Raw genomic sequence first — 22,078 nt, forward strand, 5'->3', positions numbered from 1 at the left:
ACACACTGCTTATCATACAAAGAAATGCTTCTCCTCCATATTTTTAATCCTTTCATCACAGCTGGATAAATTAAAAATAGTCCCCACACTGGCTGTCTTTTTTTTTCTTTTTTCTTCAGTAGCCCGTGTTTTAAAATAAGTATAAGATGATTGTGTGGCGTAGTGTGGATACCAAGAGGAATTACTGAACAGTGCAGCCACTGTCAGGGGCCTCTGTACCCATCATCTATCTTACTGCTCCACAGGATGAAAGACCATAATGCATTATACAGTGCATGGTAAGTACCTCCTGTGGTGTCTTTCCAAGTGTCCTTTTTGTTCAGTGTCTCTGAAAGTTTTCAATGTTTCCAATGAAACTCTGCTTGAAAGGAAACAGGTAAAGTTTGAGACTGGATTTTTCTGACACTAGCTGCTGTCTGGACTCAAGCTGAGCTAGCCCTTCGCCAATATGAACCACTTTAGAATTTATTTTAAGCTTCTTCATTCATATGGGGGATTTTTTATTGTACATGTTTCTAATGATTTAACTCAATGTATATCTTATCTATCTTTCATTATCATGCTGTCATCATTATCTGTTTGTTGCATCACTCCAGTTCTTAGATCTCTACACTAGCTTCCTGTCTGTGAAAGAATAGACTTTAAAATCCTGCTGATGGTTTATAAAGCTCTGAATGGTTTAGGCCCAACATACATTGCTGATCTGCTGCTACTGTATGAACCATCTGGACCTCTGAGGTCATCAGGTACTGGTCTGCTTTCAGTCCCTAGAGTCAGAACGAAACATGGTGAAGCAGCGTTCAGTCATTATGCACCACATATCTGGAACACACTCCCAGGTCCGCTCCAACTCTCACCTCTTTTAAATCAAAGATTAAGACTTTTTTATTTCCCACTGCCTTCCTATCTTAGCTCATTTTAACTCACTTTAAATGCAAATTTTAATTTTAACATATTTGTAATTTTCCTTTTCTTTTCTGTTGTATTATATTTGTCATTTTAATTATGTTCTTTTATGCTTGTCTGAATGTCTCCAATGCTTTTAATGTTTTAATGTAAAGCACATTGAGTTGCCCTCATTTATGAAATGCTCTATACAAATAAAGCTGCCTTGCCTTGCCTGCCTACAGTACGCATTAGCTAAATAGGTATAATAGCAAACTAGCCATGTACTCTTCTTTTAATTATATCATAATTTATAGGTATGAAAGCCAGAAATAAAAACTGTAAGATGAGAGGAGTATGAATCGCAATGAAGGTTGCCACCATTCAGTTACATCACAGTTATAGGAAGTAAGCTAATGTTAACTCTGCTGCAAGTCTACATCATCAGTGCTCACATGCTGTTTATAATGTAACTGTCATGTGTTGATGCTAAGTTATCCGTTGTCTCCCTTGTGTGTTTGGTGATGCATGTCTTTTGTTGTATTTTCTTGTGTTTCTTAATCTTGTCTTGTGTTTCCTGTTTTATTTTGTAGTTCTTTTTCCCTGTATGCTCAGTTAAGTTTTACTTCCTGCTCTTGTGTGTTCCCTCCCTTTTGATTACCCTGATTAGTTTCACCTGTGTTCACACCTGTGTTAATTACTCTGTGTAGTTAGTTCCTCTGGTTCCCCTGTCCTGTGTTAGATGATCATACATCTCTCCTCCTATGTTCCATGAGTTTATTTTTCATTGTGTTTCCACTTGGATTGACTTTTTGGACATTTGAAGTAAGTTCTGTTTGTTCCTTTTGTTCTTTTGATTCTTAAAACCTTTAATTTTTGATCTGCACTTGGGTCCTCCTTCCACCATTTCCCCCCACTGTGACAGAAAGATGTTCAAGAAAAGTAGAGCTAATAAGGAAGTGCTATTCACCTGCACTATTAACTATCTCTTTAAGATAGTAGAGGAGAACTAATCTGTATCCAAAATCTTTTATCCCGTCTGCTATCAGGCTTTTAAACTCAGACAGCAGTCTTTTTAGTCATTTTAAATAACATTGGTATGACCAGAGATTATAGTGTCTTTGAATCGTTGTCGTATCTTACTGTTTATTTATTTATTATATTAACTTATTGCTGTCCTCCACAGACCCTCTAGCTCCATGTACAGACCGGGTGCTTGACTTGTGACTTAACCATAAGAAGAACCATCACTGTGGGCCTCCCGACCAAGCTAGACTACACAAACACAAGCAAAATAGTACTATTCAAGGTTCACAATTGGAGGAGCCCCCGCTTGTTACGCCCAGCTCGTTTAAGAGCTCAACAAGGAAGGGAGGTCCCCACAGCGACAGCTTTTAAATTAGTAAACCATTTATTGAAAGTAATTAACAACGGAAAACTAATGATGAAGTCAGCTATCAGTAGTGTGGTGAGGGTGTTGGGTGCTGTGAGATTATGGCTGTTTCTGAAACAGCCTGCTACATACTACTTACTAATGTAGTAGGCAGTAGGTATTGCCTACTACATACTGCGTTTGAATTTAGTATGTAGTATGACTGTTCTGTCCGATCTGTCATGCAGCATGCTGAGCCAGACTTTGCTGGATTTCCGGTTTCGGAAAGCGGAAGTAAACAACGGCGAAGCCGATAAATAAAAAGCTTATTTAGCATCCATTTATGATTTAAAAAGTTAGGAAGTGGTTTATATGTAATTTGATAACTTTCACAGCACCCAAAAACGGATTTCCCCCTGTCAAAAAATGAGGAAAAAGAAAAAGCAGAACGAGCGCTATGCATTGTGGGAAACAGTACGCGAGGCAGACTGGTCTGATGCATACTGAGATATTTTCCCGAATCAGTAGACATCCGGGGAGTTTTGGCATACTGCAGATTTTGCTCTTGTTCACATACTACTTACTACATACTGAATTTTGGACATATCAGTACGTACTGCTAGTATAGTAGGCGATTTCGGAAACAGCCTATGTGTGCTAACTAAAGCTATTTGTGAAAGGTAACCAAGGCTAAACTCAACATAATCACAACATGAAACAAAAGAGGGTGCCTGGCAGGCACCAGCCTTCAGGAGGGAGAGAGAGAGAGAGCCATCTTTGATTCCTCCAGCTTTTAAGGGCACCAAGCAGGTGTAGCCAATCCCTAAACGAGATGGGAGGGGCAGGCACTCCAGGAGGACCTGGAAGGGGAAAGCAGAGGCAGGAAAACGCGCGGACCAAGGCCTATGGCCGTCACACATGTATATATGATGGATGTGTTGTAGATGTTAAATGTTGTATGGTGAGCTATAAATGAATTGCTCTTCTTGGGATCAATAACGTTGTCTGAATCTGAATCTGAATCTATCATTGGTTGCAAAAAGATGTATATTTGTACAAAAGCTGACAGGTAAGTGACCCAATGACCTTCAGTTGATGTCTTCTTTGATTGAACACTTTATTAAAATTTTGGTTCCATTTGGGGAGAAATCCACAATGAGGAAAGGGATTATTTAAGGCATGGCTACCTGTGGCAAGTAGCTGTGATTGACCTGTCACCAAGGAATGATGAAAAGCATTTCTATCTACTTTTTTGTCCTAATACGGTCATTAATAATCTAAACAGTGGCTTCTGAAATGCTAAACTTGTTTTAGTAGTCTATAATATGACACAAATCCAAGGAAGCAGAGAAGAGCCTTTATTGCATTTATATTTCTTTTCTTTTGTCTCTTGAGATAGAGTATAATATTTTATCTTAGGTTTTAATTCTCTAGTATCTAGTAGTACCTTTTTTTTTAAGCATGATACTGGCTGAACTACAGATAGCTGTCTAGCCTCTTAATTTGGCTTCTTTAGACCAAGATTGTCTTTTTCAGTGAAGTGACTACAGAAAACAAAACTACTACTTTGACAGACTGAGTGTTTTTCTTGCTGTAAATCATGTAAGTTTGAGAAAATTAATCAATTTGCTTGAGATTTGCAGATAAATTGACCCATTTTCAGTATAAAAAAACCCTCCATATTATCCGGATAATTATTTAATTAACTTATCATCTTGAGATAACGGGATAATTAAAAAACTGCAAGCATGGCTGTCCTCAGCTAATGTACATCTGGCATGTAAGGGATTAAAAATAGGACTTGATAATGTATCTAACATCACGGTAGAGAGGAAATCAGTAGGAAAAGGTTACTACAATCTCAAGCCTTTGTGATAAAACATAGCTGTTGATGCTTTACCAATCCTCACATCGCTCTCTCTCTTTCATTTTGTCCTCTAAAACACTCACTGCGATGTTTTCTGTGATTTTTGGGCGCCCTTAAGCCTTTCCTCTGGGCTTTAACTCTTGTGACAGGCTCTTAAAAGACGAACAGTTTGCCTTACCCGTCAGTCATACCTCCAGGGAGTAGAGTGACTCAGGATCAATGTGATTATGTTGATTCACAGTTTGCAGGCCCTAAGCAGGTTAACCCCTCTGCTCTGAGAGGCCTGAGGGACTTGCCACTCAATCCCAAATGAAGACTTGTCCTGCAGGCTTGTCACAATGTCTCTGCTCAAATTGGAAGCAACTAAACAATACAGGTTCCTTTTTTTTTTTTAGACACATGGCCACATCTCCTGTTAAAAATCCAGAGGTTCTGTAGAAATGTCTTCATATGATGGAGGATTAACAGTAAAGGACATTTGAGTCCGTCAGATGCGGTCACATTTTTATCTTTACTATTCCAAGCTCCTGCAGGAATCAAGGCACACTGAATGAAGCTAGATTTGTTCCTGTTTCTACATTCTGACTCTTAAAAGAAGCATTTGCATGAAAGGCAGTATGACCGAACTTACAAAGTAGGACACTTATTTGCACGTTGTAAGAATGCACTTTGCTGTATTGTCAAAAATCTACCACAAAGCTGTGTGTGTGGCTCTGTCACAAGTACTGTCAACCTTTACTCTGACAATTTATAGTCAAAGAACACGTTCATAAAATAGTGGCTCAGACTGGCAGCATCTTAAAATAGGCCCCTTTGAGAGAGAGAGCACATTTGCATGGCAAAGTTTGCATGCTCAGTTAGTGAGTCACCACATGCATGGTGGACTCATCTGACCGTGACATGATTCAGCCTGTAGAGCTGATGAGGAGACTGGATATCATACACATATCTGAATCCCATTAGATAATCTAAATGATCGCTGCAGGCACCAAACATTGTCTGTTTCAATCTGTCTTCACATGGTTCTCATTCTGGGGAAGAAAAGCTTGTCATGCATGCATTCATTGAGCAGAGTGTTCTGTTTGAGGAGGGAAACAGGCTTCAAAGAGGCATGACTTGTTTTTTTTTTTAATAATGTAACATGTAATTGACTTTACCCACTACTGAAAGGCTTCATTTAATTTGATGTAACAGTCTTAGTACCCTATTTTTACTTAGTAAATAATTCAAAAAGTTAGCTCCATGTTCCACAATATGCACTTGTTTTTTGTTATTTAACATTCTGTTCTCAATTTAATGTTTTATCTTCTTTTTACAATCATGCAGTTTCATTTCCCTCTTGCATTTTATAACTATTTCACTCTTTCCTCAATTTAATTTCCATTTTGTCTTATTGTGCATTTATTTTTCTTATTTTGAAACACTTGAAGTTGCACATCTTGAAGGAAAGGTGCTGTACATTTTTAATCAGAATCAGAATCAGAAATACTTGATTTATCCCGGGGAGGAAAATCCGGTATGAATGATTTAAAATGACGATCATCATTATTAGCTGCTAAAGTGTGCCATGATCCTTATTTCTAGAAATGAGTTAACTTAAAGCTCCTGTGAGGAACTATGTGTGGATTTTTGGCGCTCCCTGTGGACAACACAAGACCTCTCACTTACTTTAACTCTCCCTGTCCGATTAAAGCTACTAACCATAGACCTTTCTGGAGTCCCTGAGCTCCACTGTCTGGTAGGTTCCAATGAGCCGCTGCCATAGACGGCCTGTTGTGGTGGACGGTCCAGACTCCAGCTGATACAGCTACTACTATCCGTCTCACCATTATCATCTCTCTCTCTCTTATTCTCCCTCTATCCCTCTTTCCAACCCCAACTCAGTCTCAGCACGTCTGTCTGGCATGAGTCTGGTCCTGCTGGAGGTTTCTGCCTGTTAAAGGAAGTTTGTCCTTGCTGCTGTAACTGTAAAGTGCTCTGCTCATGGTGGATTAAGATGAGATCAGACTGAGTCCTGTCTGTAAGGTGGGACTGGATGTTATCCTGTCTTGATGTTGGGTCTTTGTTAATAAGATAACATAGCGTACGGTCTAGACCTGCTGTGTTTGTAAAGAGTCTTCAGATAACATTTGTTGTGATTTGGCGCTGAGACTATTACTCCTACCCCCCCGCTAAACTATCAGGTATTAAAAATGACAATATAGAAGTTGTTGATCTTGTCACTGATGGTCTTGTTTGCTTTTGTGTCATAGAGACATACTTGTTCATGTCAGTGTGTTTCATAACCAGCTGAAACTCCTCACACAGATGGATCTTTATAGCACAAGCTCATCTATCACAGCTCATTGATTCAAAAGATACAAATTGCTGTATCATACTCTGGTGATAACATAATTAATGACAACAAACAAAAAGTTGCTCCCTTATTTCGCTGTGAATAAAGCACACCTTGTTCTGATCTTCTGTTAGCTGTCTGAGTTCCTGAGTAAGAAGAGGCAGCTCAGTGATGACTGTTTCTGCAGGCCTTTTACTAGAAGTGATGTCAGCATATTGATGTACAAAACCCCTCTATGAGCCTTTAACAGGCAGCAGTACTGTATGTAATTAACCTAATTATGCATGGTAGTCTAAATTGAAATGCACTGTAAATTCAGACATTAGTGTCTAGACTGAGCTGCACATGTAATCAACTTAATTTATGTTGCTGCGACATCACAGCACAGAGAGCTCTCATTAATGGAAGACTGTTTATCGTCTGCATTCCCCTTTTTTCCTCTTGTCATCATTCTTCTCTGATGCTGCAGATCCAAGTCTTAATCCCTCCTCCTCCTCATCCGACGTCGCCTCCTCCTCCTCCTCCTCCTCCTCCTCCTCCTCCTCCTCCTCCTCCACTTCTGCTGGGTGGCCCCCTGCTCCCTGGAGGGGGCACTCACACGGATGCTCTCGTCGCCAAAGTGTCAGCCGTACAGCAAACCACCAGCCGGGACAAACAAGATTTTTTCCCTAAGCCCTCAGCACCCTGCTTCCATTTGTGCTCCGTCTGGCTCTGTCTGCACAGGAAAAATCCTAACTGATGTTATCAGGTGAGCCTTCTGGAGGCGCAGAAACCTATTACGGGTTTGAAAGTTTCCAGTACGAAATTCAGAAAATCAGATCTGGGGGTGGAAACATGAGGCGAGGCAGGAAACTACTAACCTTTAAACTACATTTAAAAATAAGGTTGAAATGAAAAGTTAGAGTGACATCAAACTCATCAGAGGGGAGGGATAGTGAGCACTGGAGAAATAACAACAAAAATCCACTCTACTAAACTTTCAGAATAAACATTGGTTGATTCAATAAATCAAAGCTATTTTTATGCATTTAAGACTTCATGTGTTGCTCAGAATTTCTATCATAACTGTATAAGATGAAAGTGTTTGCCCCATATAGTCACACGGTCATCATTAGTTCTCCAACATTCAAAAGTTCCCTCAACAAACATCGACAGTAATGAATTCAACAAACCACATAAACTTGACACAACCTCTGAAGCAGTACGAACATATTTCCTCTTTTATTTACATTCCTTTTCAAATGTTAACATTTTTCGCTATAACTTTTGATCAGGTTGGCATTTGTTCTCATTAAAATAAATTGGCACAAGTAAAACATATGTAGACAAAAGTTTATTTACACCATACAACATTTTGTTTTTAAATATTTTATACAGAGCTGCAGATGAGAGAGCTTGCTGGGATCCTTCAAGCAGATTCTGCAGTATTAAAGTTGTGAAATATATTATTTATATAAAAGTGAGTATTATCTTTATTGCATTTAAAGCAATGAAGAATGTAGCTTGACAAACATTCATTTTAATATGACAGAAAAAATCCTCTTTGCCTCCCATGTTTTATATTATAAAGTAAAAAGTGTAGTAATGGCCAAACAGACTGTTATAAACTTTTTAAAAACCTGCATAAATATATACATTGTGCTCCCGGGTCCAGTTTTAGGAAATCAAAACTGGACCCAATGAAGCTGGGACCACATGGCATGTCGTTTGCTTTGTGAGGTTTCATCTAGAGAGATTACCTTTTTTAGCCAATTCCTCAACGGATAAATTTGAAACACATGATGGTAAATATTGTACACCAGGCTGCCCCACACTAAGTACACTAGTGAGAATACAAAAAGTAACACTGATGTTTTTTTCCCTTTTTTTTTCTTTTTTCCTCTCTCCTCAGTCCTTATATTGTATTGGCACATAATGTCCCTGCCACACTCGTATGATCCAGATATGTATGCCAAGGCTGTTAGAAAAGTCTGTTGCTTTATTCAGTGCAAAATACATCCCTTTCTCCTCCTTTTTCCTAGTCTGCATTCCTCCTTCCGTCACCCTTTTAGACCTCCGTTTGGAAGTCGCCCTCCTGGACGTCTAAGGGTAGGTTGACACACTTTTCCCACTCTGCAGGCGTCATCTCCAGTGAGTCCTTGGTGTCAGATTCTAGTACATTCATAGTGGCGTAATTCTGGTACTCACAGGCTGGATTGTAGCTCTCCCATGGGTTCTTGTTTGGCATTGCCTTGTCCTGTGAACACGGCCAGCAGGGTGTGATATTAGTGCCATGACATCCTCTGTAGCTAAACTGTTATTTCTTTACAAAGTCACTTCATTCATAAGGGCATTAATATGAATTCCTACCCATTGCTAATTGAAAATAATGGATTAATGCTGTGGAAAGCATCAAATAACAAAAGATAATGGTTGTGTATTAAATGTGACCATGCTCGCACTATTATCATGGAGTCTTGGCAGAGTTATGTTTTCCCTGAGCTCAGAGACGGGTGCTATATGAAGGCTTCATGTGTGAGCCATTCACTTGAGTGTGCTCTCGGTGACAGCCCCACAGACGCTGTCGCAAAGAGGGGAGAGAGGCTGCTCCCATTCAGGGAATATAAAATGGATACTAATGTCTGCAGCCAGCTCTGCAGAAGATTCATTTAGAAAAAAAGAGAGAAAAAAAAAAAGGGGGAGTGTGAGAGCGGGAATGTACTCTAGTTATCTCTTTCTATACAAAAGAACTTGCTCTGGTAACTAAGCAACGGGCCGCAAATTACATTGTGCTGTATGGGTGATTGAAATGTGAGTGAAAGAGGATTGCATACGGCCAAAAAGCCTGCTGCCTGGCTGACACTGTCTAATAGTCTGGCTGTGTTTGGTCACCAGCCCAATTTCTATTTGCTGCATTCAATACAGGAAAACATCCCCGCTCGTCTGGGAGAGCTTGACATGCCCATTGTCAACAGCTCCAGTCAGGTGTGGAGACAGACGGTGGGACTTTTGAGGTCAAAAAACGATTTCCCATAATTCACTTGACTTCTAGATCCAAGGTGACAAAGAAAAAAAAAAAAAAGGAAAAAAAAAGGAAAGAGCCCCCCTCGCCCACACAAGAAGAGAAGAGCAAACTTAAGGGAATATTTGTGGATAGATTAAATCATCTGCCATGCATTAATGGAAAAATGATGGGGGTGCTAATTAATTAAATGTGCATGTAAATAAAAGTGCATTCATGGCCTTGCATTGGAATGGCTGCACTCTACTGCAGAAAAGGTTACCAAAGGTCTTTCTTCCCTCAGACTGGCCTTGTGGAGAAAATGCTTTTCAGGGGCGGCCCCCCTTCTCTCGCCCCCCCACCAGCTGCTGGCAGGCATCACTATTTACAGTAAGCTTCACTTCAACACCAGCACTTGTAGCTGCATAACTGCTTGTTTGCACAATAACACATTTTGTGTCCTGCACCGGAAATCTAAAATAGGGTATCTGAATGTAAGCTTTGCCTGATCGCCACCCCCCTGGTTTCCTGTTACTCACCATGCTGCCCATATTTGGTATGTCTCGAAATCGGTCCAGGGTTTGAAATTTCTGATTCAGTTCCTGGAACAGCTCCATGTGTCTTTTCCTGGTGTGCATGACTTTCTGCAATGGCAAGGGTTTTTGCTTTGGTATTGACAGCCAATAATGGAAATGCATCTTCTTCTCCACCCCCTCCAACTCTGATCAATTCGTTAGTGTCATGATTGTTACTTATAGGCCAGGTTGGAAACAGATCTACTTGTGTCTGCATATATACAAGTGACTGCCAAAATAAAGGAAACACCAAGATAATTAAAGTTAGTGTGATACCACTACTGTTTTCATCGGGAGTATCTAAATTGAACATCATTCTTCAGTGACAAATTGCCTCTTTTTCGAGTTTTGTTGGCGTAAGGGAAACTCTTACAATCAAACCTTGGCACAAATCTTCCATTTTAAGGGTCTGTGCGCTAAAACAAAGTGCATCCCACGCCAAAATAGCTGCCAGAAGCCTCCTGTTTCCTTTACTTTGAAAGTGTGCACAATATATACGCAGCAGAGCCTGATTTTACAATGCAAAGGAAAGGCTAGAACCTGCCAAAGGGGATTTAAAAAGTGTTTGCAAGCCAATATGATCATTGTTGAAACCAGTGGTAAAATCAGACGTGAAATGTGCAAATGACTTTAAAAGCATACATTTTGAAAATCAACGTAGAGCTAATGGATGAGGGAGATGGAGGACAAAATGTAGATGAGAACCGTTGCCCTGTTTGTCAGTTGACAGCCTTGCTTTTACCTTAACTACACAGCATGTCAATAAATCATGACGAGTCAAGGCTGTGTAACTCCAATAAGCTTAAGAGGCACAACAAGTACTAATAAATCAAATGACAAACACAACTGCAAAAGATGGCTTTTCTCTGCATAAACAAAGCTTGATGCATGTTCAGAGGAAAACAAACATTTCTTCACGTACCTCAAAGTCCAGATCCGAATACCGTGATTTTCGTCTCTGTGAAGGGAAAATAATGAAGGCATGAAGTCATTAGAGGAAACATGCATTTATACATGTAGCTGTATCTTTCTTGTAGCGTTCTAACATGTATTATAAATCCATATGAGCGTGTGTACCTCTAAAGAGCTCATCGATATTGTAGACCCTGTCTCGCTCCGAGAAAGTCCTGCGCTTTCCTCCATCTCTGCAAGGAAGTTCTTTACAGCCGTGCGCGGTTCAAAGGGCAGGTTTTGCATCTGCTCCGGAGCGCTAGGATACTGCTGCTCCAGGTTCACATTCATGTGGTCCAAGCCCGACGGGCTGATATTGAAATCAGGACTCATCTTGTAATGCATCAGCCTCTCGTGCGGCAGCGTATCCATAGTGATGTTCATCTTGGTGTCCTCTTTCAGCAGGGTGGGCACGTTACACGGCCCTGACACTGCTGCAGAGGCACGAGGCATGACTATGTAGTCTGTCTCCATCATCTGTCCCTGCATCGAGTGACCCTCCATGTCGTGGCCGACCATGTCGTGGTCGCTCTGGCGCATGGCGTCGTCCGTGCACAGGTAAACAGCGCGGCGCAAGTCGGCGCTGTCGGCCGTGCACTGATCCTTGAGATCACCCACTCCCATCGACATGTGCAGAGCTGACGGCTGCTGGATAATCACTTTGGAGATGATGTTGCCCGGCAACGTGGAGTAGTTGAGGCCCTCGGGGATCTTCTCGTCCTCCTCGTCGTTGAGGGAAATGCGGGAGAGGGTGCCAGTGATGGTGGCGGCGCGACAAGAGCCTATGTCTTTGTGGAGAGCTGCGGGGCAGATTGATACGGGGATTAGACGGAATTTCTCAGTAATGAAAGAAGTGCCACAGATTATCAAGCATATGACCAGAGAGAGAATCAATAAGAAACAACTCTCTGAGGGACTGTGAGGGAAATCTGTAATGATGGGAGCTGTGATCAGAACCAAGTGTGACATTGCAAAGGGACACATCAGAGGAAACAGGTACCTCTGGAGGATTACACTGTAAATAAGGTTTCATTCCCTCCCTGTACAGTCTGCAGCATGCTAATGCTACATCAGTGATTGGTGATGACCTTGTGATGCACCAAATGTTCTCAGAAACAGCAGCTTTCTATTTAGAAACACCTTCTGGTTATAAGAACACCCTGTCCTCCTCAGTGAGCATGTGAATCTTTTCCTCACGAATCAGTTGGCATTATGTTGTCTGCTCACAAAAAGGCCCTCAGGAGGATTACAACGAGCACAACAAGGCAAACAGAATACTCTCCTTTTTGTTTTAGTCCCACTCAATGCTCAGTGTGGACTGCTGAGGAACATTCTTGTACTTATACAAAGTAATTCTTCAAAGTTCCCACTGTCGGGTGACACTGCAGAATATTTCTTCGGCGTCAGACAGTAATCCCTCTTTGTAAACAACAAACTTAAAGCTTGTGAGCTTGCAGAGTAATCTGTAGAGTGCATTGCCATCTCACTGCAGTTCTCTGCGTCCGTCTGAGTCTGGTCATGATTTATAAATGACACCTGTCTGCTCGGCCTTTTTGTTTCGGGCATGTCCACTTTAGCTTTACACGACTGCACAGCATCAAGCAGCTCGGGTCAGAGGGGGCCAGACAGCCTTTCTGTCTCCTAACAAGCTGTGTTTCTGAGAGCTCTGAATAATGGCCAGCTTGGTTATTCCCCACAGATCCACTAAGGATTTGTTCTTCATTGGTTTGGAAGGATTTGGACAAAGAGGAGGCTGTAGGCAAGTTGGTGTAACATGTTAGATGCTGGATAATTTCAACGTCTCTCGGAGAAAATTTAGTGAGAATAGTTTTATCAAATGGAGCACTTATCTAGCAACAATTATTGGGGCTCCAAAGTAGAGAAGGAAAAAGATGCAGGGATCAGGGAAAATATTACATTCCCACTTACATGAGCTGAGGAAGAAAATCCTCCCAAAATGAGCTACAATGGCACCTACGCACCTTTTCTGACAGCATCAAACTGTTCATGAAAAAACTGGTTATAAGGTGTGACTGCTAGACGATGGAAGGCTGCTGTTATTCACATTTATTGCAGTAAAACTGACACAAAGGAGAATATCCAGCAGCTCTCTTTATACTGTTTTGTCCTCAGATAAAAGTCTGTGTTTTGGTAACTGTGAGAAACCTCCTGTGGGGATTGTTGGTTGTTATGTAACCTCAGCTATTTTTTACCGTCTAACCTCTTTTGGGGTTTTTACATGGAAGACAAGATGTAGCTTGTTAATAAGACACCATCTGTTCTTTACCTGATCGGCAGGCGATGTCCACGTCTTTCTCGAAGTCCGTCTGCACAAAGAAGACAATCAAATGGTCAGATTAAGCCTTCCTGTGAAGAATACTGTGTTTATGCAAATTATAAAAACCACAGGAAAGATTAGAATCAGCAATCTATTCTTTTTAATTCTTAATGAAATGCAAAGCAGCTCCCCCCCCCCCCCCCCCCCCCCCCCCCCCTCTGTGTCCTCTTCACAATGTGTCAATAAAACATCTCTGTTCGAAAAAAAAAAAGCAGCTGCAGCACACGGGAGCTGCTCTGTGCTCTCTGAACCAGGAGGCTTCGTCACCACTGTGCTATCGTGGAAACTGTTTCACTCTGAGGAGCATTAGAATACTAACGGCAGATCATTGCAATGATGTGCCAGTGGCGGGGTCGCATTAGATGAAGAGACTGGTGTCCCATTTCAAAGGTCAGGCAGGGAACAGTTCGCTATTACTCCGTGAGAGGAAACGAGAGGGATGCATGGCAAACATGGACAGCAAGTTCAATCAAACAGAAATAAAGGATTGGGCTCGGGGCCTAAGAAAACCAAAGGGAACTAATGCCATTTATCAGAGGGCCAAGTGTCCTCTCTGCATGTAATTGCTGCTTTGCAAAAGCACCGCCTGGAAAATGATGAACCTATGGGAAACAATGCCTCATGTTTTAGAGGCCATATTTAATTGAATAATAAAAGTATTGCAGGAAAAAAAGGGGCATGAAGAGCACAAGTTAAACAGGGGTCAATGGAGAAGAAGGAGGGTTGGTTTGTGTATTATAAATAACCGGGCTACATTGGGTGTGCATAAATTATAGAGGATCTAATGGTTGCAGATAGCAGGGGGGAGCGGGGCCTACCATTATCTGAGCATGCCCGTTCGGGAAGGTTCCTGTTGCATCACCGCTGATGGGGTCCTGACAGTTTCTGAGACGACATCTGAACGCATCCTGGACCTGAAGAATAAGGGGGAAATGATTTTAACACATCTAGTATTATGTCACATGTTCATAGAATATAAGCATCTAATTAAAGAAACTGTGATTGACTCGTTTATTGAATGAACATGGATACATTTTGGTAGATAAAAGCTAGGGATGCACCGATCCTACTTTTTAGGTCCCGATATCGATACCTGGGCTTTGGTTTCCGATCCCGGTATTGATTTGATAATCTCTATTCCTTAATGTGAGGATAGAATCATGTTTTGGCAACTTCAGGCTTTTCTGACTTTGTAAGCCAAAATAAAAGAATCATTTTTAAACTGAGAGTATCATTATTCAAGAGATTATTAATGTGTTTGGTGAACTCACCAGCAGTTTGGTGAGTTAATCTTCATAACCAACAGATATTACAATTACAATTCCACCAGGCAAAAAATGCACAGACCGGCCGGTGCTGATGACGTAGGAGACGCACATGGCTGTTGTAAACACAGACAAGCATAGACCAGACATGAATAGATCTGCCATATGGATCGGCACTGTATATCGGCCCCTTGTACTGTGGCCCTGAGAGCTCACAGCACTGCAACTTAGGAAAACACATGCAAAAAGACAGAACACAAGTTAATTAAGAAAACATCCTCATCAATTTGACAACACATGCGCAGCCTTAAGAAAACGCGCTGCAAAGAGCAAAGCACAAGGGAAGTGTTTCCAGAGGACACTTAAAAGTGATGCACACGTCCGGACATGCTTGTTGTTGACACGGATTTTGAGTCACAGCGCTATTAAGGTTCTCTTACCGTCAGTGGTGTTGGAAAACGAGATAAAAAAGTAAGTGTTTTTGATTTATTTTAACAATGTGATCGCATGATGAGCCTATTGCAGTGATCTCTGTTAAACTACAAGCATGTACGTATGTGTGCATCACTTTTAAGTGTCCTCTGGAGACACTTCTGTCGTGCTGTGGTTTTTGCAGCGCATTCTCTACATGCTGCGCATGTGTTGTCAAATTGATGAAGATGTTTTCTTAATTTGCTTGAGTTTTTTCTTTTTGCATGTGTTTTCTTAAGTTGCAGTGCTGTGAGCTCTCAGGGCCACCTACCCTTGTCACCTATATCCGATCTAGCTTTTTGAGTCTGATCTGGCCGATATCCGATACCAGGATCGGATCGGTGTATCCCTTATAAAAGCCACGCAACATGATCAACCTTGTCATCTGTGTTCTCGTCTGACGGCTTAAACTTTCTGCAGACGTTGTCACACAGACACATTGAGCATCATATTCATCCACCTGCTCCATCTTTGGTAATAGTGCTTTAATGACTTTGCTCTCTAATCTTTTTATAAGCCACAGAGTCACCTTAAAAAATATGTTATAATAATCATGACATTTAAATAAAAGAAGATGACAGATAATCTTGAAATCGTGAGTTCACTTGTCTTGTTGCTGAGCACTGCTTATTAATGCTTCTCTGTTATTTCTGTATTCATAAGCATGTCAGTCGCTGTTATAATGAAACTATTTTTTAATACTGCTGTCTTTGCCAGGACTCCTTTGTTAAAGAGATTTTGAATTTCAATGGGAATACTCCTGGTAAAAAAAAAAGAGCTTACATAAAAACTGGGTGAACTAAAGCCAATGTAAAAAAATCCTCCCTTACCTCTCTCCGTAGGACACAGTGCACCATCACAATGACAAAACCCTGCAGCGAGTCAAAGACGGCAAAGAGGATCTGAAAGAGGATGGAGCGCTTGTCTGTCATGGCGAGCACCGCAGACATCCAGGTCAGAGCCAGCAGAGGCAGGACGACACAGGAACTCCACAGGGACGCCCTGAGAGAAAGAAGGGAGGATTGTGAGGAGGAAATAAACGCATGCACACAGATATAGATAACAAGATGAGGTCTGGATTGAAGTGCAATGTCGCCATCAGGGCCTTTAAATCCATAGTCAAAGCAGGGCCGTAATGTGCATGCTGGTATTGATCATGTATGACATATTTCTACACAGTGATGTATTGTGTGTGTAAGAGGAGAGTCAGTGTATGCTGCAGGGGACAGCAGGATGGTCTTTATCGTAGCGGTGGACACACTGTGCATGCTCCCTGTAACTTCTCTTATTGCTTCATAGGCATTGACAGGCACTTACATTGCATTGCTAGCTGTAGTTGCTGATAAAGCAGTTGTTGATACAACACCACATTTGGCACACTTGAGAGTTAATCCTGTATGCGGCTCACTCATCTGTCTGTGGGACATGAGAGACAACAGCATGACAAACAACGCTAACAGCCACTTCCACAACTTTCAACTCCCCCCCCCCACCCTCCATTTCCTCCCGTCATATTAGCAACAGCAGAAGCAGCCAATGTGTGGGCGTTCTAATGATTTTCAACTTGGACTGATTCTGCCAAAGAAAGAGGAAGCCATGTCGCTCCCGAGAGAGATCTGACCTCTTTATGTTTATCCCTCTAATTCCCCTTTCAACAGCCAGGAAAAGGAGGTCTGAAATCTCCACATGTATAAGAACACCAAAGCACATGTATATAATTGCAGAAAGAATTGAAATGTAGGAAGAAAAGTAAAAGGTACTAACAAGGACGTGCTGTCATACCCTGCACGATGCTTCAGCTTCTTGTCCAGAATGCCATCTCTGGACACTAGCTTATTAAACACCAAGATACCAATCACCATGTTAACCTGTATGGGAAGGAGACAAGAGTATTATTGCAGCATCATTATTTCAAACACAATGTTAAAAATGTGGTTCAGTCCCCTGGATGACATTGGACAGCACAAACTAAAGGTAGCTGATGATTTAATGTCATTTCCCGCGGGCTGTGCTTCCTGATTTTTGCGTCCGCGCTGAGCTTTGACCTCTAGCTTCTATTGTTTGCTCATCTATGTGACATTTCAGCCAATGCATGAGGCATGCTCTGGATACTCAGCCTTGCACAACAGCCTTAAGAGAAGATCTGCTTGACAAGAAACACTTGTCTTCTCAAAGGCACCTTCTCCTATTATTAGCAGCGCCTACACTAACAGAAAAGCTGAGGGAGACACAGAGAAGCAGGGTAGGAAAGTCTGCAAAACGCTCGGCTACGATCTGTTTCAAATCCCTCCAGCTGAGATAAAAAGCTCATTAAGTATTCATACGGATGCATTTGGGGAGGTTTTTATCCAGCAGACTTTGTTAATGTGAGAGTTTTGAATATGATGTTACAGTATCAATACAGGGGTAAGTGTTCACTCTGATAGCAGAGGGTTGCAAATGACTCCACAGCACAACAAGACCTCAAGTTAAACCTAAGTATCCTAAATCACTTTGTTTTAAATCCCATCACAGACCAGACATTTAAAGAATGAAATATAGTGCTGCGTATAATCCGCTGTCCTCCGCTCCTCTGACACAGACTTAGTGATTTGCATAATCACACTCTGTGTAATTTCCTCTGTACAACAATGTAAATACAAGATGATTAAAAAAATACCCCACTATTTTACATTTTGAACAAATCTAATGCATGAATACTTTATAACCTCAGAGCTACATGGAGAACCATTAATGTAAATGAAAGGGAATTACTTGAGAACATTGCCTGATGGGACGCTCATTACTTTGACTTTGAGAGCAGAGTGTGTTCCTCCTGTTAGGCCGTTTTCAAAGCTATGTTGTGCTGACTTTCTCCACAGTGTAGTGTGACCACATTGATGCAGTACCATTGCTGAAATGACACTAATGTTTTTGTGCATCTTGTGATTTAGTACCACGAGCTGCAAATGTCATTTTTTATTATTTAGATTAGTCACAAGCTCTGGAACAGTCTTCGACTTTGTCTCCAGCCAGCGGACACTGTTCCTGCTTCAGACACATTTTTACAGACTCGCCTTTTTCGGGGGTGACAGCTTGTTTCAATCAGAGCTCTCTGGTCTGCATATTTAAATATATTTTCAATACAGCACAACAGTATTACCTTTCACTGGATTTCATTGAAACATTTATTTTATGCAGTCTTTAACTGTGTGCTTACATTTTGCTGCTCTTGATTCCATCTACGCTTAAACGGTAAATGTTAAATGGACCTATCTGATGCTTTTCTCGTCTTTGCAGCCACTCAAAGTGCTTTTTCACAGCTCGTCACATTCACACATTCACACCACATTTATACACTGATGGCAGAGGATGCTACTGCAGTATTAACTCATCCCATTCATGCACATTCACACACTGCTGCTGACTATGTCACCAGGATCAATTTGGGGTTCAGTGTCTACCCAAGGACACTTTGGCTGTTTTCGAAATGGCCTGCTACATACTACCTATTGAATACTGCGTTTGAATTTAGTCTGTAGTTTGACTGTTCTGATTGATCTGTGTTGCAGTGCGCTGGGCCAGATGTCACTGAATTTCCGGTTTCAGAAAGCAGAAGTAAACAATGGACAAGCTGATATAGAAACTGCTTCTTTAGCATCACTTATGATTTAAAAAGGTAGGAAGTGGTTTATATGGAAGTTAATAATTTTCACAGCACCTAAAAACTGAGTTCCCCCTTCAAAAAAAGAAGAGAAAAGAAGAAGTGGAATGAGCGCTGTGCATTGTGGGAAACAGTACGTGAGGCAGACTGGTCTTATGCAGACTGAGACATTTTCTCCGAATCAGTAGACATCCAGGAAGTTTTGGCACACTGCATACTACATACTGAATTTTGGCCAAATCAGTACGTACTGCTAGTATAGTAAGCGGATTCGAATACAGCCTTTGTCATGTGACTGCAGGAGTAATGGCGTCTGTAGTTGGTGCACGCTTACACTGCTGAGCTAAAGTGGCGCCCCTATCGTCTCTGGTGAGCCCCACAAATGTAGAATTATTTGCATTAATATTAGGGATGCACCGAAATGAAAATTCTTGGCCGAAACTGAAAACCGAAAATCAGGAAACCAAGGCCGAAAACCAAAAACCAAAACATCGAAACACCAAAATAAATTATTTTGCCAATTATTAGTAGGGAGACCGGGGACATTTGTAACATTTCACTCCTTGGATTGGAGATTAAGCCATGCATTATCTGTTTGTGTTGCACTAGGCTCTTTATCCTCAAATGTGACTTTAAAAAAACATCTTTGGAAGTCCTTAAAGAATTAAGCTTAGAAGATGTATGCCACTTTGTCATGTTTTTTTTTTAAGTCAAAGGGAATATAACAACTGTTTAATACTTTAATGAAAGTATGTTGTGAAGACAGAAAGGGTAAATGTTATTTATTTGTAAATGCACTGGCCACCCCTGCCTAGTTCTGCCACCCCGGTCAAAAAGCTCTGGACACACCCCTGCCCCTAGGCCGCTCTGATCTGTGCTGCGGGACTCGCTTTTGCACAAATCAATCCAGATGCGGGTTTTGCTTGCGTCAACACAACATTCTGTTTCGGCCGTGTTGTTTCAGTGAAAAACTGTTTTTGGTGGCCGGATTTTCAGTGCATCCCTAATTAATATCCAAAGTTTGTGTGTTCAGTTGCATTGCTTGAAATGAATAAATGTTCAGTATGTAATGCAGCACAAAGGGATAACACTTGCAGAGTAAACACATTCCTCTGAAGCAGCTAACCTGCATTTCTCTTGTATTTTTTCGGCGTATTAAAGTTAAAAATGGACATCTGATGTCTGAAACATACCAGAACAACAGCAGCTGCAGGTCCCACGAAGGCGTACAGGAGCCCACCCTCCAAAGACAGCCAACAGCTGCAGGGAAAGCAAGAAAAACAGTTAACTCCCACCAAGGCATTAACATCCAAGTTAATGGCGCACACCAGCACACAATTGTATTTCTCTCAATCGTCAGGGGAGATGTGCCATATGCTGTAACTCTGCTTCCAAAGTTTCACAGGATCATAAAATGCTAAAGAGATTTTAAGCAGTGTTTATGCGCTCAGCATCCAGCAGGGATACAACTCACATCAAATTGGGGTCTTGCTGTGCTATTTTGAAATCTGATTGGATTCAAGGGACTTTGTTTATGGCCCTATTTAGGATAAGTAAGCCACTGCAGACGCTCTTAATCATCACGGTCAAGTGTTGCCATGAACCTCCTGTGTGTGTGTGTGTGTGTGTGTGTGTGTGTGCACAGAATAAAACAAGCAGAATAAAAAGAAAACTTACTATAAGGGTGTCCCATAGCCCTTTGTTTTGGTGAATCCCATTGAAACAGCAACCACTAAAGCTGGTAATCCTTAAAAGAGAGAGAACAATCAACAGTTATTTGAGCAGTTCTGGAGCCGAGAGTAAGAGCCCACTTCAGTGCAGGGAACGTCAGCCTCTGTGCCATCCAGTCATTTAACAAAGTGCTGCTGGATTCACTCTGTTACAGGCTGCAGCATTACACTATACAATCATCTGAGAGCATGTGATCAACTGTATGCATTTCAATAATATCAACACACTGCACAGTATTCCATTAAGTGGCGAGGGAGAACAGACTGTACTCTGCTTTGACAAAATGGCAGCACTGCATCGAGGCAGAGAGCCACCAAGTGAAATTTCATCACTGTACAGTCAGAAAGAAGGACCCCCCCCCCACACCAACCTCTCCACACCTTTTTCAATGAAGGGTTTTTGCTGTATGGCTCTTCATTATAGATTGCTGTAATGGATTCTAGTTCTTACTACTGTGCTCAGAATATTAACACTTTTCCTCTTAGAGCAGTACAGGCAGGTGCCATTGATGTAATCAGTTTCCTGGAGGCACGAGGCGAAGACCCTGTGGCCATCCAGTGCCTCTCTGCAGCGCTGAGGAGGTAAAGAGTGCAGAGTGTACACAAGCATGTCATGAATCACTGCACAGGCAACAGCCTGCCGGAGACGCTGCACTTCAAACAGGCTGCATCCAGAGACAACAGGTACTGTGTGCTGAGCGTCGCTTTGGAATCACTTTGGGAAATGCTTTTATTTGAACACAGGTGGTAATCTGCAGAGGATTAGAGTCATTTTATTCTCTATTCATCATGTGTTAAAAAAAAAAAAAAGATTCATATTACGCAATCCATTTTTTATTGTCCTAACAATGAGACACTGACCGTTTAATTTATCCTCAAACTGCCTGTTATGGCGTATTTTAGAAATCTATGTGATTGTGAAACAGCCTTTGTCCATTTTTTTTTTTTTTGCAGCAAGCAGTGGCACTGCAATGACTAAGAGAGCCTTGTTTGTTGCTAGGTAACAAGAAGAATGAGTGTGGGCTCTTTCATAATCAAATTGATTTTTTTTAAGGGAGAGATTTCTAGTAGTCTGTAAGAAAGAAGGATCTGTATGAGGATTCAGACTGACATTTATCAAGTGATGAAGAATCAAATTCTTTTACATTTCTGATACAGGCGTTCAGAGCGCTGTGTTTATCCACTGTTACAGTATAATTGTGATGATGTTATTTTTTTTCTTTTCTGTGAGGTGATAATCAAGTGGAGGGAACGCAGTGTGGGAGGAAGGAGAAACCAAATTATCTGCAACCCAGATTAATGAATAATAAATACATTACATTTGTTGCATGTTGCATCCTCTTTAGTCACATCACATTGTAATGTTTCACATGATTTAATAGTTGGATCTTTAAGGGTATCAGAATATGCACAGCTCCTTCTCAAACCAGGAGTGTTAAAATTCAATATATTCTACCTTTGCAAACATTTCACTCTCCTGAACTCGGCCTGAGGGTCTTTCGATAAAATGTATTCTGCTGCAGTGTAAATGCTCCGCTCCCATCCTCCTTATCAGACATAAGGTCATTGCAGCCTGCTATGGGAGAGCATCACCGGTCTGTCTCCACTCTGCGCTCAAGGCCAGCCCATTTACCAGGCCCCTCAGAGAGCTTGACTGGAGCACAAA

At 41.4% G+C, this 22,078-nt stretch overlaps 1 protein-coding gene and 1 long non-coding RNA gene across 6 annotated transcripts in view; one reads left to right on the forward strand and one right to left on the reverse strand.

Annotated features, from left to right (window-relative positions):
* The first annotated feature begins 6,973 nt into the window (after positions 1 to 6,973).
* Positions 6,974 to 14,227, forward strand: LOC117811591. Its single transcript, XR_004631028.1, has 4 exons — positions 6,974 to 7,207; positions 8,481 to 8,547; positions 9,744 to 9,829; positions 14,098 to 14,227. It is a non-coding gene; the product is annotated as an uncharacterized LOC117811591 (long non-coding RNA).
* adgrb3 (adhesion G protein-coupled receptor B3) overlaps positions 7,662 to 22,078 on the reverse strand; it is a 146,439-nt gene continuing 132,022 nt past the window's right edge. For 3 of the 5 annotated variants that reach the window (XM_034681953.1, XM_034681951.1, XM_034681950.1), the window contains exons 21-31: positions 20,360 to 20,429; positions 19,876 to 19,942; positions 16,804 to 16,907; positions 16,357 to 16,455; positions 15,870 to 16,041; positions 14,122 to 14,217; positions 13,253 to 13,292; positions 11,092 to 11,765; positions 10,937 to 10,972; positions 9,979 to 10,083; positions 7,662 to 8,695 (exon numbers count right to left, since the gene is read on the reverse strand). In XM_034681953.1, the coding sequence (XP_034537844.1) occupies positions 8,507 to 8,695; positions 9,979 to 10,083; positions 10,937 to 10,972; positions 11,092 to 11,765; positions 13,253 to 13,292; positions 14,122 to 14,217; positions 15,870 to 16,041; positions 16,357 to 16,455; positions 16,804 to 16,907; positions 19,876 to 19,942; positions 20,360 to 20,429 (1,652 nt within the window). In that variant the 3' untranslated portion in view covers positions 7,662 to 8,506. The remainder of the gene's footprint in view (positions 8,696 to 9,978; positions 10,084 to 10,936; positions 10,973 to 11,091; positions 11,766 to 13,252; positions 13,293 to 14,121; positions 14,218 to 15,869; positions 16,042 to 16,356; positions 16,456 to 16,803; positions 16,908 to 19,875; positions 19,943 to 20,359; positions 20,430 to 22,078) is intronic. The other 2 variants (XM_034681954.1, XM_034681952.1) reach the window with 1 other exon arrangement.

This window comes from Notolabrus celidotus, chromosome 4 (assembly GCF_009762535.1).
Source record: "Notolabrus celidotus isolate fNotCel1 chromosome 4, fNotCel1.pri, whole genome shotgun sequence".
NCBI lineage: Eukaryota > Metazoa > Chordata > Actinopteri > Labriformes > Labridae > Notolabrus > Notolabrus celidotus.